Source organism: Podarcis cretensis (assembly GCF_951804945.1).
Source record: "Podarcis cretensis genome assembly, chromosome: 4".
NCBI classification, from domain to species: Eukaryota; Metazoa; Chordata; class Lepidosauria; order Squamata; family Lacertidae; genus Podarcis; species Podarcis cretensis.
The window spans coordinates 75741607-75759281 of record NC_137173.1 but is presented as its reverse complement, the minus strand read 5'-3'; the positions used below and the strand labels follow the sequence as shown (position 1 = coordinate 75759281).

Here is a 17675-nt window from a genome sequence, read left to right as displayed (position 1 = left end):
TACTGTTAATCACAGCACCTTTTTGGTGCCAATGTGGTATAGCGGCTTGAGTGTTGGGCTAAGTAAGACCTGAGAGACTAGGGTTCAAACCTCTACTCAGCTCACTGGGTGACATCTGACCAGTCACTCACTCTCAACCTAACCTACCTCACAGGGTTGTTGTGTTTATAAGATGAGGAGGAAAACGGTGTATGCCACCTTGAGCTCCTTGGAGATAAAGATGAGATATAGATGTAAAATAAATATATAACGATGCAAAGTGCTTTACAATCCTAATTCATTCTTTTTTTGCCACCTTGTAAGACTGGTCCTTATTATTCCCATTTTACAAACTGGGCAATGGAGGATGATAGCTATTAGCTTGCTCAGTGTTACTCAGGGCTCCTTTCCAGGAAAAAAAAAGTGATTTCCATGTAAGATAATTTTGATATGGCAATTTAACATAGATAAACAACCGAGACGGACTGCAGACTCAATCAGCATACATGCTGCAGTTAATATTCATGCATGTGGGATCACCACAGATTATGATCCACAGAATAAAGTATCAGTACTTAGTATTTAAAGCATTTCACACACATTATCTCATATGGGATACATGTGGAATTCATGCAAATTGTTCTATGGAAGTGTCCTTTGCATAGGGATTTTGCCAGGGCCTTTATGGGCGGATAATAAATCAAAATAGTAATCATAATTCAAATACACATTAGAATTTGGATCTTAAGACAACTTCAGGAATTTGACTGAAGGAAAGTCCCCTGTTTCCTCCCTACTCACCTCACAGCCACCCAGTCAGCTTTAAAGTTGCTTCAGAGGGTCAACCAGGGGTTCAGAGTGAGACACTATCAGCATACTGATAACACTCAGCTTTGCTTTTCATTGGACGAGGGCCAGTCAACTGAAGCCCAATCCCAACAAGAGGGGAAAGCTGTGGGTAGATGGTTCTTGTATTCTGGGAGTTTGCATTCTACTTGCTCTAGAATGGGTTGCACCCCCCCCCCCGAAGGGTCAACTTCACTTTTTGGTTCCCTGTTCCCATTGGATCCAGTTTTGTTCTCTAGAGCCTTGGTCCACAGCACCTCCTCCTTCCTGCATCACCAACTGCAGCCTCTGCTGGACAGGAATGCTCTGGGTCACAGTTAGCCCCACCGTGATCACCACCTGATTAGACTGCTATAATGGTATTTTAGGTGTGGCTTGAAAGATGACCAGGAAGCATCAGTTGGTGCAGAACACAGCTGCCGTGATTTGATAAGGATATCTGCATCCCATCTCCAATGCAGTTGGCAAAAGCTTCACTAGCAGAACATCAGCCGCCCTGAGCCTGGTCTTGGCTGGGGAGGGCGGGGTATAAATACATTATTATTATTATTATTATTATTATTATTATTATTATTATCTTGGGGGCCTAGGTAACTGAATATGCTGCCTCTGTGCCTTCACCACCATTAGTTCACCAACCATAGCTTTTCTCTCCAATTTCTCATCTCCAAACAATAGAATGACCTCACTAGAGATCCTTGCCTTGCACCAATACTTCTTTCTTTCAGGCACCAGGCTGAACCAGGTATACATAGAACCTTCTGTATTTCCTCTGGTTTTAGGCATTTTTTTATTGTTGCCCATGGTTTCACCTCCTAGTAAGTTCTTTTAATGTTTATTACTAATGCTGTGGTATTTTTAAAACATTCTTTTTATTTCATTTTCCTTAAACAGGTAAGTTACCTTTTTGTAACCATTTTGTCGCTGTGGTATGCTAGTGAGAAGTAGTATAGAAATATTTGAAATAATTAGACAGCACAATCTTAACCATGTCTGCTCAGAAGTAAGTCCTGTTGAATTCAGTAGGGCTTCCTCCTGGGTAAGTGGGAGATCTAGGTTTCTGGCTAATGAAAGCTGTTGGAGCTGCTGCTAACTTTAATTTAAATTCAATTTATAGCATCGAGACCAGACCTGATTTACTGGTTGGATGGCATCAATAAAAAACAAACATGTGTTTTTATTCATGTTTTAAGGGGAACACAGAAGGAAGCAAAAAATCAGTGTGGTTGCAATGACTGGCGGCATAGGTAAACGGCTTGCATGGAGTGAACGTGAGTATTCTAAGGTTATTATATTTTATTAATAAAATTACACATGGAACTTCTGTTGGAGCTATGTTGTGTCTTTGACTGTATAAAGTGGTATTCACAGTGCTTTCAATGTATTGTGTGAATGTACCTAATGGCTCTGTGCAAACCTATGCTTGGTAACATAAAACCTCTTAAGACTAATTCCAGACTCAGCTCTATGTATGGAATATTTTTGTACATGTATCTTCTTGTACATAAAGAGAGAGAGAAAAAGAAGGGAGAGGCTTTTGTATTTATTTAAAAGTTTCTCTTTTTGATAATGCTTTAAAAAAGGAGGAGTCATGAGAATACAGTAGAGTACCATGGAAAGGAGGTGAGAGGGGGAGATGAGATAGTTGGCAGATGAAGGGATTGCAATAAGTAAACCTGGTGTTAAGTTGTGGGTGAACATATCAGACGACACAGCGATTATTCAAACAGCTCTTGTTTATTCAGAGGCCAGAACTAGAACTGACTGAAGGGCTCAGTCAGCCTGCTTATATGGAGCTCCATTACAATGTTACTGTAGCAACTTTCTAAAACTATCCAATCACTGAATGTCACTTTTGATCCTTCATTTGCATAAAAACTATCCAATCACTGAACGTCACTTTCGATCCTTCATTTGCATAACTACAGTATCCCCCTGCTGGCCCAGGGTGAGAACTTCAGTACATAACACCTAGCTTGCACGTTTTCCCCTTTACAGAAGTTACTTTTGGTGGGAAGCCTAAAAAAGATCCTGAAAAACCCAAGACGCTGGTTGCCTTCGAGAAGAACTTGGAGCGAAAAGAAAGGAGAGATTATGGCGTTCAGTGGGACTTGGATGTGCAACTTCTCATCTCTTCCCCTAAATGGCTTCAGCTGCATGGGCTCAAAAGGAACAAGTTGACCTTTTCTCAGATTTTATCCAAGATTGGATTTCAGCACAAAGAAGGTATGATGTGCAGCAAGTCTTTTCCCTTTGCACAATGCACAGCCTGATCTTTTGCACAGTTAGTTGGAGAAATAAGCTCTGTTGCATTCAACAATAAGTAACAACTTGTGTATGGGATATCCTTTGGGGCTCACTTCTAAATAAATGGGCAAGGAATTGGTGCAAAAATAAAATAAAATGACCCTGCATGATGGAGACAGCACATGTACAACTTCTTTTTATTCTAGACTATGTAGCCATCCTGGGGAAACTTGTGGCTTCTCGATACGCAAATGGGTTGTATCGTCAATACATGACAGGAGAAGACGGCAAGCTGTATAATGTAAGTGGCGGATTCAGAGTAATAATATATATTTTGGGTAAGATAATATTATATATTGGCAGGATGAGGTGGTGGCTGGGTGTAATAACAACCTGCCCTCTGGCTATAAAAAGTTTGTGTTTGATACTCTTTAAAATCTGGACTCTGCTTTCAGAGTTCTTGCTGACCTGTTGAAGCTGGGCTTGGGGAGAACTACCTCCAGAATACAGAGTGGAAGTAATAACAATGAGCCTGGGGTCACTTAGCTTCAGAGAGGTGTTCGATAACCGATATTGGTTTGCTGATCCAGCACCTATATTATTCAGCAACAACAAAACTACTGACATGGGTTATTTTCAGAATCAGGACTTCCTCTTTTGAATTTTTTCAAGGTCTAGTAGGATTTAATGCGCTAGAAGCTGGTATTGTTTGGACGTCCCATGAAACCGAACAATATTTTTTTTGGCCACTTTTCATCCATTGTGAAATGCTGATTGGATGGTAGATGTGTGTGAATCATAGCTCCAGAGATCCGCAGTTCTGTTGCAAACAGCTGCCCCACTCAGCACCCTCCTGCTGCTGAGTACTGTTGCTCATTGGGATCAGGCGAGGCGATCATAAGGTTGGGGGAGCTCCTGGTTGCTGGTTGGCGGCCTAACTGTTAGAATTCCTGCTCCATGATTGCAGTCATGGGATTGTTGTCTATCACATGACGGTATATGCTTTGACTCCACAGAGTGGTAAGTGATAGAGACAGGATGTTTGTCTTACTGTGTTCCTTGAAGTGGGAATATTGTCCTTTGTTCTTTTCCTCTTTGCTGTCTGGTGCTAGAGAGAGAGGGAGCCATGTTGCAGTGCTCCGTGTGTGTTTATATGTAAATAAAGTAGATTAGCCAAAATGCTGAGTTGCTGAGGTCTGTTATGCAAGCGGCAGATCCCTAAGTGTGCCGATGTCTGTTGGCATCGGTCGCTGTGATGTTCGGGCAGAAGAAAGCTTTTGAAGCTCCCGAACAAACGACCAGGAGGGAGAGAACATGCCAGTCGGGCATGTGACTCTACCAGGGTCCTACTCGAGTGTAGGATGAGCTCCTCACACCAACATGCCCTTTAGGGCTTCTATGACTAAACTGGAGCTCCTCCCACCTCACCATCACTTTGCTCTGTTGTAAACAAAAATTGCCCTTTTCCCTTATGGGTTATCCAAGAGCCCATATAGAGTCCTTACATAGGTTTCCTATTGGTAGGAGAAAATAACAGAGGCCAACCAGAGAATATTGAGAAGCAAAGCAGCTAGTAAGCTTGATCTTTATTGATCTGTTGCAACAGGGTGCTCCCCTCACCCGCAGGAGAGGAGGAGGAACCCAGAACAATGGCATGCAAGGCCTTATAAAGACTTTTGAAATTGCCCCCCTGTAGATCAAGACCATCCCCAGAAACATCATACATACATCACAGAAGGGGTGTAATCTAAGACCACCCCCCGGATACATCATAACTACATCACAGAAAAGGTGGTCTAAAACAGAAATTTGAATGTTGTTTTTCTCCTGTCATTGTTTATCTCCTGTCTGGCAGGTTACTTGATTGGATAGCCTGGAGAGCCTGGCCAGTCTTTTATAATGATAAATACTTAGTTCCTGGGCCAGGTCACAGGCTCACACCCAATTCATATCTTAAATGTGCCCTTAAGACAGGATTTGTGAAGAAAGAGACAATGCAGAGGTTTCCCACTTTGACCTTGCAGCTCAGCTTAAGAATCAAAATGGTTCCAGGTTGGTCTTTCTGTGCTGATCTATGTATGTGCTTGGTTGCAGCTCAGCTTAAGAATCAAAATGGTTCCAGGTTGGTCTTTCTGTGCTGATCTATGTATGTGCTTGGTTGGTAACTTATGAACATTACCATATATCTAAGACCTCAAAAGTCCTATCACAGCTCTCTTAAGCTAGCAGTGGCACAACTGCTGGGAGCATGCCCCATCACTCTGTCCACTCAAGGGCTGCTGCTGTGCTCACCATTTGGATGCTTGCTCAGTACTTTGATGGTAAACACTTGCTGAAAAACAATGGCTCCAGTTTGACCCCGTTCTGGATTTTGCATCAGAAGGCAAGGATAGGAGAGACCCGTCAAGTAGAGAAAATGTGATTCTGTGCGCTCTTATGGTAGCCAAGAGACTGATGTTGATGATCTGGAGGAATAAACATATGATCCACATTAATAAATGGATTGACAATACAGTGGTGCCTCGCAAGATGAAATTAATCTGTTCCGCGAGTCTCTTTGTCTTGCGTTTTTTTCGTCTTGCGAAGCACGGCTATTAGCGGCTTAGCGGCTTAGCGCTATTAGCGGCTTAGCGGCTATTAGCGGCTTAGCGGCTATTAGCAGCTTAGTGGCTTAGAAAAAGGGGGGGGGGAAAGGGGAAAAAACTCACAAGAACTCGCAAGACGTTTCGTCTTACGAAGCAAGCCCATAGGGAAATTCGTCTTGCGAAGCACCTCAAAAGACAGAAAACTCTTTCGTCTAGCGAGTTTTTCGTCTTGCGAGGCATTCGTCTTGCGGGGCACCACTGTATGATAACACTCACAGCTTACGAACATACTGCTTACAGACGTAGACTTTGTTTGGATAAATATGACAATATTTGGAACGAGTTTATAGAAAATGTAGTAGGTCATTCATCTTTACATATGTATTAGGATAATAATATCAAATTTACAAAAGAATGTATGGGTTAGGGTGTTTTTCATTTATATTCATATATATTTTTTCTACACATTTTTGTTCCTTTTTCTTTTCTCATTCTCTTTTTCTTTGCATCACTTTATTTCTTTATAATTGAACCCTTTTCAATAAAATATTAATACCAAAGTACAGATCCATCAAGGAGGTTTGCCAGCTCTTAAAAAGTGTGTTTGCATTTGTAATTGCCTTGATGCACATCTTCTTCATTTTCCATCCCTATTATTCCCTGTCTTGATTTTGACATCTTCACTCTTTTTAAAATTTAAATGCAGCTGACAGCCAAAAAAGACCTCCTCTTTCATTTTGTGGATTGTCTTACTGGAGCTATTGAACTGTATAAACAAAGGATGGAATGGCTAACCACAGAAAGCCGGCAAATATTTGGAGTGATTCAGGAACAGAGCATCACCATCGTTGTGGATTTCGGTGTTGCTTCTAGAGCTGAGTTTGATCTGTGTCGAGAGGCGCTTTCTATGGTCTTCAAACAGCAAGTGGCCCAAATCTCCCGATTTAACATCATTCAGTAAGTTTCCTACACTTTATTAAGGAGACTTGCTGGAATTCCTAAGACTACAACCATAATAATGAAGTTTGTTGAAAGCATTTCGCTGATGAACATAATCAGACTTTATCTGCAAAGCCTTTATGCCATTTTGAATATGAGGCCATGAGTAGAAATCCTTCTTTAGTGTTTTATTTATTTATGTTAAAACACTAGTTCTCTTTAAGTGGAAAAGATTTGTTTTCAAACCGTGTATCTTCCTCTCAGCATTGATCAACACACATTTTCCTGCAAAGGCCAGCTAGATTTTGTCTTAGTGACCAAAACAAAACAAAACATAGTAAGTGCCGTATTTTTCGCTCTATAAGACGCACCAGACCACAAGACGCACCTAGTTTTTGGAGGAGGAAAACAAGAAAAAAACATTCTGAATCCCAGAAGCCAGAACAGCAAGAGGGATCGCTGCGCAGTGAAAGCAGCGTTCCCTCTTGCTGTTCTGGCTTCTGGGATAGCTGCGCAGCCTGCATTCGCTCCATAAGACGCACACACATTTCCCCTTACTTTTTAGGAGGGGAAAAGTGAGTCTTATAGAGCGAAAAATACGGTAGATACAATTAAGGTCAGATTTAGTACCTCCATAATACCCCCCACAAACTTTATTCTTTATAGCTAATGCACCTATTGCTCCCTCAGACAAAGTATATGTTAATTTTTTAAAACATGTTTGTTTATGCTAAGGGTCAGCAACTACAGACCTGGGGAGCCCATTCTGGGATTTGAGGAGTCCTGCCTAGTACTTGATTTGCATGGGGCCAAAGAGGTACTTTGGATAAGAGACTGATTTTGGAGGTGGGGGTTAGGGCACCCTACTCTGACTCTATTCTCCAGGAAGTCTAGGTGGTGGCTCCACTGTGACCATTATTTCAGGATGAGATTTTTAGCTCAAAGCGCAGGGATCAATGCTGAATGCTCAGGCCCCTCTTCCCTTTCTCTTCGACCTCTGCCAGACTGGGAGAATGAGCGGGACCTTTTCACTGAATGTTGATCGAAGTAATTCATCTGGGAAACTCCACAGACATTTGGCACCCAGATCATATGTCTGTCTAGACACTGGATAAGGCCTTTCCCCTTCCATCCCCCCCCCCCATAATCTCCAGACCAAAACCTTGACGGGGACAGATGCTCCTTGCTGCCCTTTTTAGTCTACCAGAGCTGTTATTGCAAGACAGGTTTAGCCATTTCTCCAGGTATTTTAGCTATTCTCCTTTCCAGGGGGGCTCAAGATCTTGCAAAGTGGCAAGAGAAAACTGTCCCTGTGTCGGAGGCCTCTATAGAAGCGGCTGTCGAGTGGCTGTGGGCGATAGAGTACAGGCCAGCTGTTTGCCACTCGGGCCCCACGGAAGCGATCATGGAGGCCTTGTTTGATGACACGGTAATCTCTCTCACACATTTCTAGAAGTCTTCGGTTATGTCTAGGGATATATCCCCGTGAGAGTTTTGACTGCAAGTGCTACAGACATGAATTATGGACGGGGATAATACATGCTAATAAAAGAACATTGGGGGCTATTTAGAAGGAATTTCTTTCAAGTTGATCTGCAGGCTGGTTCTTACCAATATCATATATGCATGACAGCATTGCATTCTGAGAGCAGAATTTCCCACGGAACAGGCAAGAGAGAAATGTTTCAATGACACTAAAGGGGCTTTGAAGCATAGGCCTAGTTTCAATGAACCTATCTGAAAGTTAAGAGATGCAAATACCTCTTTGGTGCACTGCAACCTTTTTTAGGCGAGCCACAATTAAGCCGGGAAGTCTCCAATTAATCTCAGTTTCCCTAACACTTCTGGGCATGTGGGGCTCACTGTACAGCCTTTTGGGCTGAATTGCTGCTATTATAAGAGATGCCAGTGTGGTGTAGTGGTTAAGTGTGTTGGACTAGGACCTGGGAGATTGGGGTTCAAATCCCCACTTGGCCACAAAGCCATTGACTTGGGTCAGTCACCGTCCCTTAGCCTAGCCTAGCTCACAAGGATGTTGTGAGGAGGGGGGAAAACCATATATGCCACCTTAGCTCCTTGGATGAATGCGGGGGGTAGAAATGAAAAACGGGGGGGGGGGGGGAATGTTACAAATATGCTTCATGGTTCAAATGACTTGTCCATCACAGACCGAGGCCGTGTACTATTTCACTGTGGGCGATATGCCAGAATGCATGAGACATTTGCTCCTGCAGAAGATATCGAGGTGCCCGTGCCCAGTCCATACAGTGTCTTTTAATGCTCGAGAAGAAGAGACCATTGCTTTATTAAAGGAGCTGAGTCATCTGACCACTGGCAGGTATGAGGTAAATGATTTCAGCACTATCAATCTATTTTGCAAATGGAGATCTGGATCCTTGCAGATTGCATGCTTTCTCTTTGTGTTTTTTGCCCAAATATGTCACTTTCCTCCTTCCTCTGTCTTTCTGAGATGAAAATAACAAGGTCTGGTGGAGCAGGTTCAGCCCAAGATGTTTAGCTGCCCAATGCGGACTACAGTGGTACCTCAGGTTACAAACGCTTCGGGTTACAAACACTTTGGGTTACAAACTCCACTAACCTTGGGTTGAGAACTTTGCCCCAGGATGAGAATGGAAAACGCATGCCGGTGGCATGGCGGCAGCGGAAGGCCCCATTAGCAAAAGCACGCCTCAGGTTAAGAATGGTTTCGAGTTAAGAACGGACCTCTGGAACGAATTAAGTTCGTAGCCTGAGGTACTACTGTAGTTAAATGCCCCTCTCCCCTATGCAAGGTGCATAGTACTCAAACTTGACCAAGTTACTCCCTGGGAGTAAAATACACAACAGTGACAAGCATTTAGTGCCTTTCATGACATCCAAAATCAGCACCCCAAGACAGCTCTGCTTAACAGTAGAGCAAGCCTAAAAGAGTGAGGCCTCAATCGTGAGTTGCTATTAAACTGATAAATGCAAGTTATAGTACGGGAACACCCAGTTTGTTATGGGCACCTGTGAGTTTTATGAAACTCTGGTGATAAAAGAGTACAATGAGAACATCCTAATGGTGCTTGAGCCTGACAACCAGTGGAAATTACTGTGTTTATTTGTTGCAGTTATCTTCTCTTTAAGAAGTCGAAAGTGAAACATGTTCTCTTCCCTCATATTTTTTAAAACAGCCATGTGAGGTAAACTAGGCTGAGAGAGGCTGACTGCCCCCAAATCACTCAGTAGACCGTAGCTGATTAGTGACTTAACTTGGGTCTGCCTGGTCTGACATTCTAGCCACTGCTCCATACCAGCTCCCTTGATGCCTGTTTATAACCTTTGCATACAGATTGAAACACTTTATCCCTTCAGGTTCCATGCATTTGCAGAGAGAGAGGACTACATGGACATGATAGAAACCTCAATAAGCGACGAGGATGAGAAAGCCTTACTTACCCAGAATTCGAGGAAACTGAAAGGGAACCTGCCTCTAGGTAAAACAAAAAAAGGTTGATTGTTATGCCCCAAATGCCTTCCTCCTTTCAGTCCTCCAGAATCTCCATGGACCATAGCTCTCACCAGCCTTGCTCCTCGCTCTGTGCCCTCCTTGTGTGCTTTTGCCTGGAAGGATGCATTCCTTGTCTGTGGCGATGCCTCTCGTTGGTCTAGATGGAGGACAGAGAAGTTTTCATCTAGTCTCACCCACCCCCTGACATGTAGCCCTCGTAAAGTTCCCCAGAGGGGAATGTGGGTTTGGGGATTAAGAAGTCTGCCCGCCATTGCCTTAGAATCTTCAAGATAACATTTTTATCTAGGAGAATCTGGGGGCACTAGCAGGCATTTTATTGGAACAGAATGCTTCCTCAATGCAGAACGGAGGTAAGCAAGAGTTCTTTGGAAGAAGATAGAACCAATAGTGCAACAAGGGAATTTCAGACCTGTGTTTCCCCAACTTGGGTCTCCAGCTGTTTTTGGACTACAATTCCCATCATCCCTGTCCACTGGTCTTGCTAGCTAGGGGTGATGGTAGTTGTACTCCAAAAACAGCTGGAGACCCAAATTTGGGAGACACTGTTTTAGACCCTGGACTTCACAGTCTTAGAGAGGCAAAGCAGACCATTGACATTTGTCTTCTTTCCATTGACATTTGTTTTACGTTCCTGACATGTTAGAGCAAAACTCTTAAGCAAGAACAGTTTTCTAGCTGGGGTAAAAATTACGACACTCTTGAGCATGTGCAGTTTTGCATTTTAAGAGCATGCATAAATCACAGCACCATCATGGTGACAGGACTCAAATGGGGCCCTTCGTTGCAGAAAAGGAGAATGTGTTTCATTATTTTTTTAAAAGAGCATTAGTACCCCAAGTACGTGCCAGCTGCCCCTATGACAACAGAATAATAGCAAAGGATTCTGCAGTAACCAGCATCTTCCCTGGTGGAGCTCAGCCTGCCCATGCCAGCCTAGATGTTGATGCTGGGGCTGTTTGCCACTGCCTTCACCTTCTGCCATATTTAGCCCTGTGGTCCTGCCCTATCTGAATCACCGGATACATCGCCGGTGTGACTGGCAGATGTATGTGTGGCTGCCCCACAACTGTGGGACTTTTTCACTGGAGGACTCCAAAACTAGAACCTCTGCATCTTCCTGGAGCAGAGCACATTTTTCTGCTCAGGTTGCCACTTCTTCTTCTATTTTATTTTATTTTATTTTATGTTCGTCCAATATCTGCAAGCGTCAGGAAAGTTACAACATAAAACCACTATATAAAACCACTAGTACTTCAATTGTTTTCATTGTGTACACACACATAAAAAAAAAACAAAAAACAATGTTTATTTGAAACATTTCTACACTACCTCTTTTCATTCAGAAATTTCCAGGAGAGTTTACAATGACTCAAAAAGCACAGTAAAAGAGCAGTGATCAATACAATGACTCACAATGGTAGAACAGTGGTAAAAACAATCATATTTTGTGTGTGTGTGTGTGTGAAAGAGAGATACACTGGAGGTTAAACGTCTGGGGAAATCAAAATGTTGTCTGGCTGGCACCTAAGAGACTAGGCATGCCTCCACGGTGAAAGAATTCTGCAAATGAAGTGTTGCATCCAAAAAGGTCTTTCCCCCCTGTATCCACCTGCCTCACTTCAGATGGTGGGGGTGCACATTCAAAACAGTGGCAAACAATGCGTGTTCCAGTTCTGAAATTAATTTCACAAATTTCCTAAGGTAAACTGGAAGGCACACAGAGTAGAACACATCACTGGGACAGCCCATAGAACAATATGGTAATGGGGAACAGTTTTACAACGGCACATAATATTGAGAAGTTCATTGTGCTGTGTGGGAGGGGGAAAGGCCATTTTCTTTCTGAAACCATTCTTAGCTAATGGAGCTGGACACCCCCTATTTCCTGTATTTTAGAGAAAGTGAAGAGGAAGAGTGAAAAACAGTCCCTTTCAGAAAGGTGGCAAGTTTGCATGTTCCAGCAGGCCTGTTCTGAATAAATGCAAAAGCCCCCAAGGGGTTTGGTAGCTTCCAAATAATTGTGTATCAAATTACGTGTGTTAATAGGAAAGAAGGAATCACTAACCGCCAGGGGAAAACAGAGAACTATTAGTCCCTGTTGTGACTGAGTACACACAATTTTCAAATGCTGATTACCCAGGAACAAGGCAGACTATATACATACATAAATCAATACAAGTTCTTTCCTCCCTTTTTGTCACTGAGCTGCATATGTGTTGTGTGTGTGTGTGTTGTATCACTAACAAGTCATCACATCTTGATTCAATTACTTTTCAGATATTTTCTAAAATGCAAGATTTTAAACAGGACACATGTTGAGCATCCACATTACAGTCGTACCTCGGAAGCGGAACAGAATCCGTTCCGGGAGTCTGTTCGACTTCCAAGACGTTTGGAAACCAAGGTGCAGCTTCTGATTGGCTGCAGGAGCTTCCTGCAGCCAATCGGAAGCCGCGTAAGCCGCGTTGGACATTTGGGTTCCAAAGAATGTTTGCAAACTGAAACACTCACTTCCGGGTTTGCAGTGTTCAGGAGCCAAAACGCCCAACTCACAAGGCGTTCAGGACCCAAGGTACGACTGTATAAGTAAATGCACCAGGGTCGTGGGGAATTAGCCAGCATTTATTTGACTTTAATATGTTAAAAAAAAACCTGTCTTGCAAAATGACCCCCAGGAACCACATTCTTTTCCTCTTAAGAAATCTGGGCAGTGTAGTTTACCTCTTGCAAAGTTACAATTCCCAGCAACCCTCGGCAAACCAGTGTTCATAATTCTTTGAGGGAAAGAATATGCTTTTAAGGTATGTTGCGTATGGAGCCTAATTATCCAAGCCATGTAGGGTTCAAGCCAGCACATGGTGTTGACACCCGTGCCCCCCAGGCTGCAAAACAAAGAGTAGATCCTGGAACATAAAGAATAGAATAAGTGTAATTGCATAAAATGTAGCCAGAAAAAGAATACCCCCTTTTCTTGGAAGCACTGCTTGTCCTTTTATTTAAAGGTCACTTGGGACTGTGATATTTCTAAGAGGGACAAACTTTCTAATTCCTCTGTATTTTAATTTTAATTCAGCAGCTGTTTAATGATGGCTTGCAACTAACAGAGCCTCTCTGCTGGGTTCCATTGTGAGCAAGAAGCATTCCTGCTCCCTCTCGTTTATATTTCAATAGATGCTTTGAAAGCTGCTGCGGCTCTTAAAATTATGCCCCTTCACTTTCCCTTTTCTTAATGGCTAAATTGCAGAATGGTTTTAATCAGCCTGCAAGTGCAGTAATCTACTAGAAACGCTTTGTAGGCTGTGTATTTATTGCTTTTACAGAATAGAATTTACACGTTAAAAGGGAACACAATTAGTCTTGGGCATTTACCTAGTATTATAGCTGTGGTTATGACATCATGCCTAGCCAATTGGAAAACTCTGGGCACGTCCAGGACTCCCTCTGCCTCTCTGTCTCTCTCTGCCTTCTACAGCAGAAAAGACCCTGGAGTGATATATTTGTCTTGCATGTTTTGGGGTCTGTTTATCGAGCTCTTCCTAGAAAGGATGTCCTGAGAAACAAAGAAGATATAATATGAAAATAACGATTGCATTCTGACATGCTGGTGTGTGAAATGGGGCTAAATGATACCCAAATCAGAGAGAGAGAGAGAGAGAGAGAGAGAGAGAAAGAAAAAGAAAGATGAAACCTAGGAAGTTTAGTGTTTTCATGTTAAAGGTTCAGAGATACTTTGAGTGGGCTCCCCAGACTACTTAAATTGTTATGGGAACATGGCTGGCGTCCTCAGTCAGCTACCCAGCACAGCTTTTCTCTTGTGTTAAGCAGGCTACTTAACCATAGGACCCCAGTGTGAAATTCAGGCAACTAGCCCATCAAAGTTTCATATTTTCATGAATTAGTCCCACAGAACTTGTGACTCCGTAGCAGGTTGATATACCTTCTGTGCTGGTTGACTGCTTGGTGGATAGAGCTTGGTGTCATTGAGTGCAGGCCCAAGACACTTTGCTGCCTGAGGCGAAGGACAAGATGGTTCCCTCCCTTCCTACAACCTACGGAAGCCCACTGAGCTGGCCGTTCAGTCTTACACCAATGCTGGTGATAGGACAAGGACCTCCAATCTTGCCTGAAGGCAGCAAGTTAAGGCAGGAGATGCAGGGCAGTCTGTGTAGTGCAAACACATCTCTTCCCCACCCAGCATCTCACTGGCATTTTCTGCCCCATAGCATATGCTGCTTGAGACAACTGCCTCACTCTGCCCAATGGTAGGGCCGAGTGCTCAAAGCCATAGTGAGAAAGGGCTCTTAGATCAATAAACATGAAGGAAGTACCAGGTGCAGTCCTTGGCATCTCCAGGTAGGACTGGTCTGAAACCCTGGAGAGCCACTGGCAGGCAGTGTAGTTGGCAGTAACCTTCATGGACCTGTGAAGGCACCTTCCTAGGGCCATACATACATTTTAAGAAGCAAAGCTGCTGATGAGTGCTTGCTTTTATCTCAGTCTGCTACTGCCTCCAAGTGTCTACCTTTCCTTTTAATATCTCTGTGCGAGAGCAACCTGAACCTAACATACCAAGCATATGCAACAAAATGCAGGTCTGGAACTGCATGCAACTTGTTCCCATGTTCTGTGGCAGTGCAGTTTATTGAGCCGGCGATAAACAGATTAAACATTCAGGATCAGTGGTGTGTTCAGAACAGAGTCATTGTTTCATTTGCCCAGTTGCAGATGCCTAGAGGAAATCAGCAGCTCTTTCTTTCTCTTCTGGGCGGATTTGTGACCCAGTTCAAAGAAAACTTTTCAGCCTGTTTCTTTTCTTAAGCACCTGGGTTTTCAAGGTATGCTGAGTCTGATATGCAGGTTATATTTTGCTATTATTATTATTATTAGGCAAAGGCCGTCAGTAGGCCTTTGTGTACCCATTGTGAATTGTGGGATTCATGCAGAGGTAGAATAATAATAATAATAATAATAATAATAATAATAATAATAATAATTTATTTATACCCCGCCCATCTGGCTGGTTTTCCCCAGCACTCTGGACGGCTTCCAACAGAATATTAAAATACAATAGTCTATCAAACGTTAAAAGAAACACAAGAGAATAAACAAATACGTTCAGAGGGGAAAACCATGAAGTGTAGTATTTTCAAAGGTTCATGTTGCTCCATATTATGATAATCACATGGTTAACCTAAATAACTAAAAAAATTAAAGTGCCTATGCTTCCTTATGGCTCTAAGCCAGTATAAAAGGGGCTTGCAAAAGATAAGCATTGGGAATAACTTTAAATGCCCAAATCATAGTGACTGTGGCTCATTTTATACAGACCGTAATCTGATGATCCTGGCTTGTACAGGTTTATGTGGTCCCCGGTCCCGTCCCCCCCCCCCCAATGGTTGTGATGATAATAAGCCACTGCTTGTTTTTAAGCAATAAAATTTATTTCTGGCTAATAAATGGGAACAGCAAATCCTGTTGTATTCTTTTAAGAACTGTGTGCTACTAACCTTTCCTTCATTCTCCTAGGCTGATTTCCCCCTCTAATATGAAAGTAGAAATATAGGAGAGTCCCAGGAGATGGCAGTATACAATAGCACATTTAAAGTTGTGCAATGCTAGAAGAAAAAGGAGCGAGAAGAGCCTTGCTGTTTCTGTCAGAGCTGCACTTGTGCATATGCAAGAACATACATACTTTATTTCAGCTGAGCAATAATTGTAGATTTATTGGACCCTCAAATATTAGCTTCTTCAAAGTTTTATGATAGCTGAAGCATGTTGCTGTCAGATCTGCGGCTTATGGCCCCCTCTCAAGATTTTGCTGTGCCAGGAAATAAACTCCTCAAAAAGTAGTTCGCACCAACTGCGGTGCCACTGCAGCATCATAAACCATGACATTATCTTGGCACAGAAGAGGGTTAAGCTGATACTGCAGGCAAATAAAGCCGGTGCTGGTATTTAATGATGGGGAGTCAATCTGTGACTGCTTTGCAGGCGCAGGGAGCTAGCGCGTTTGCAGGTATATTTGATTTAAAATACAGCTCCAGAGAAGCTTTCTGGTATATAGGAAAAGAAGCACACATTTGTTCTTGTGATATTTGTGTGTCTGTGTGTGATTCCCTATCTTATCTGCATCCATGCTGAGATTTTTTTATAGCATTTAATTGCGGTGTGGCTCTACTAGCAAAATGCCCACCATTGTGATAAGTAGGGTTCGCGGTGGGGAGAAGATTTGTGGCACCTAAACGATTCCACATATTTATCAAGGCTTAAACATTTGTGGACTACATCAAATGCACATTTTATATTGCAAGCATCTGTAGAGAGCGCTGCATTTCTGCATGCTCTGTACGTGGAGACGCAGTACACTTCTCTGCAGGATTTTTTCTTGGTAGGCTGGAACACACAGCTTTGACTCACTATAGCAATGGGTGCTTTCAGGTAGGGGCAAGCTCTCACAAACGGGCCATTCACACGTGATTTTTCTCTGTGGGTGATGGGCACACGAGGTTCAAATGCACACGGTTTAATGCTTTCCATAGCTATGCTTTTTATTTCACATCCATACCAGTGGGCGATCCTTGATGTAATATTTCTGTGCTGTGTGCTTTGGCCCCTCCGCTCAATAAGTGTCCCTTTGCTCTTGACTACCTTTTTCCATTTGGGGCATGCATGCAAGTATTTCCTGAAGGAGCGTCTCCACCCCCATCGTTCAGCCTGGAGACTGAGGTCCAGCTCCAAGGGCCTTCTGGCAGTTCCCTCACTGTGAGAAGTGAGGTTACAGGGAACCAGGGGGAGGGCCTTCTCGGTAGTGGCACCCACCCTGTGGAACACCCTCCCATCAGATGTTAAGGAAATTAACAACTAACTGACTTTTAGAGGACACCTGAAGGCAGCCTTGTTTAGGAAATTTTTTAATGTTTGACGTTTTATTGCATTTTTTAAAAAATGTTTTGTTTGAAGCCACCCAGAGTGGCTGGGAAAACCCAGCCAGATGGGTGGGGGTATAAATAATAAATTATGATGATGATGATGATGTACCTATGATCTTGCACTTTTAAAATATATAATAAGTGTATAAGAGTTCAGAAGCAAAAATTACCAGTCCTTAGTGATCATGTTAAAACACGTATGTTCACATAGCTGTTCACACAGGGGTGAGCCAGCTGAGGTATTAACCTGATTTGTTATATTTGGCTTATTTTTGTTTATTCACTTTAAAATCATGATTGACACTATCCACTGCCTTGATAGTTTTTTGGTTTGGCAGTACAGATATATTTGCAGATACATGAATAAATAAATGTTTCATAATGGGTTCTTTGAAAAAAAGAACAATGTGAGCTGTAGTTCTTTGCATATATATATATATATATATATATATATATATATATATATATATATATATTTGCAAAAAACCCAAACCAAACCCGTGGGTCTAGATGCAGTCCAGAGAAAGCAATCCACAGGTCTTTAGGTTTACTGTCAGACACTATAAAACCAGCTCAGATTTGCTCCCCCTATCGGCATTAGTCATTCCCATATATTCAGAATGCATTTTCTCCTGG

General features: G+C 42.6%; 1 protein-coding gene across 3 annotated transcripts in view; it reads left to right on the top strand.

The window, feature by feature from the left end:
• The window catches only part of VWA3B (von Willebrand factor A domain containing 3B), an 82933-nt gene that overhangs the window by 19214 nt on the left and 46044 nt on the right, over positions 1-17675 (top strand). For all 3 annotated transcript variants that reach the window (XM_079972431.1, XM_079972430.1, XM_079972432.1), the window contains 7 exons: positions 2019-2096; positions 2824-3051; positions 3279-3373; positions 6364-6614; positions 7866-8025; positions 8765-8934; positions 9954-10075. In XM_079972431.1, the coding sequence (XP_079828557.1) occupies positions 2019-2096; positions 2824-3051; positions 3279-3373; positions 6364-6614; positions 7866-8025; positions 8765-8934; positions 9954-10075 (1104 nt within the window). The remainder of the gene's footprint in view (positions 1-2018; positions 2097-2823; positions 3052-3278; positions 3374-6363; positions 6615-7865; positions 8026-8764; positions 8935-9953; positions 10076-17675) is intronic.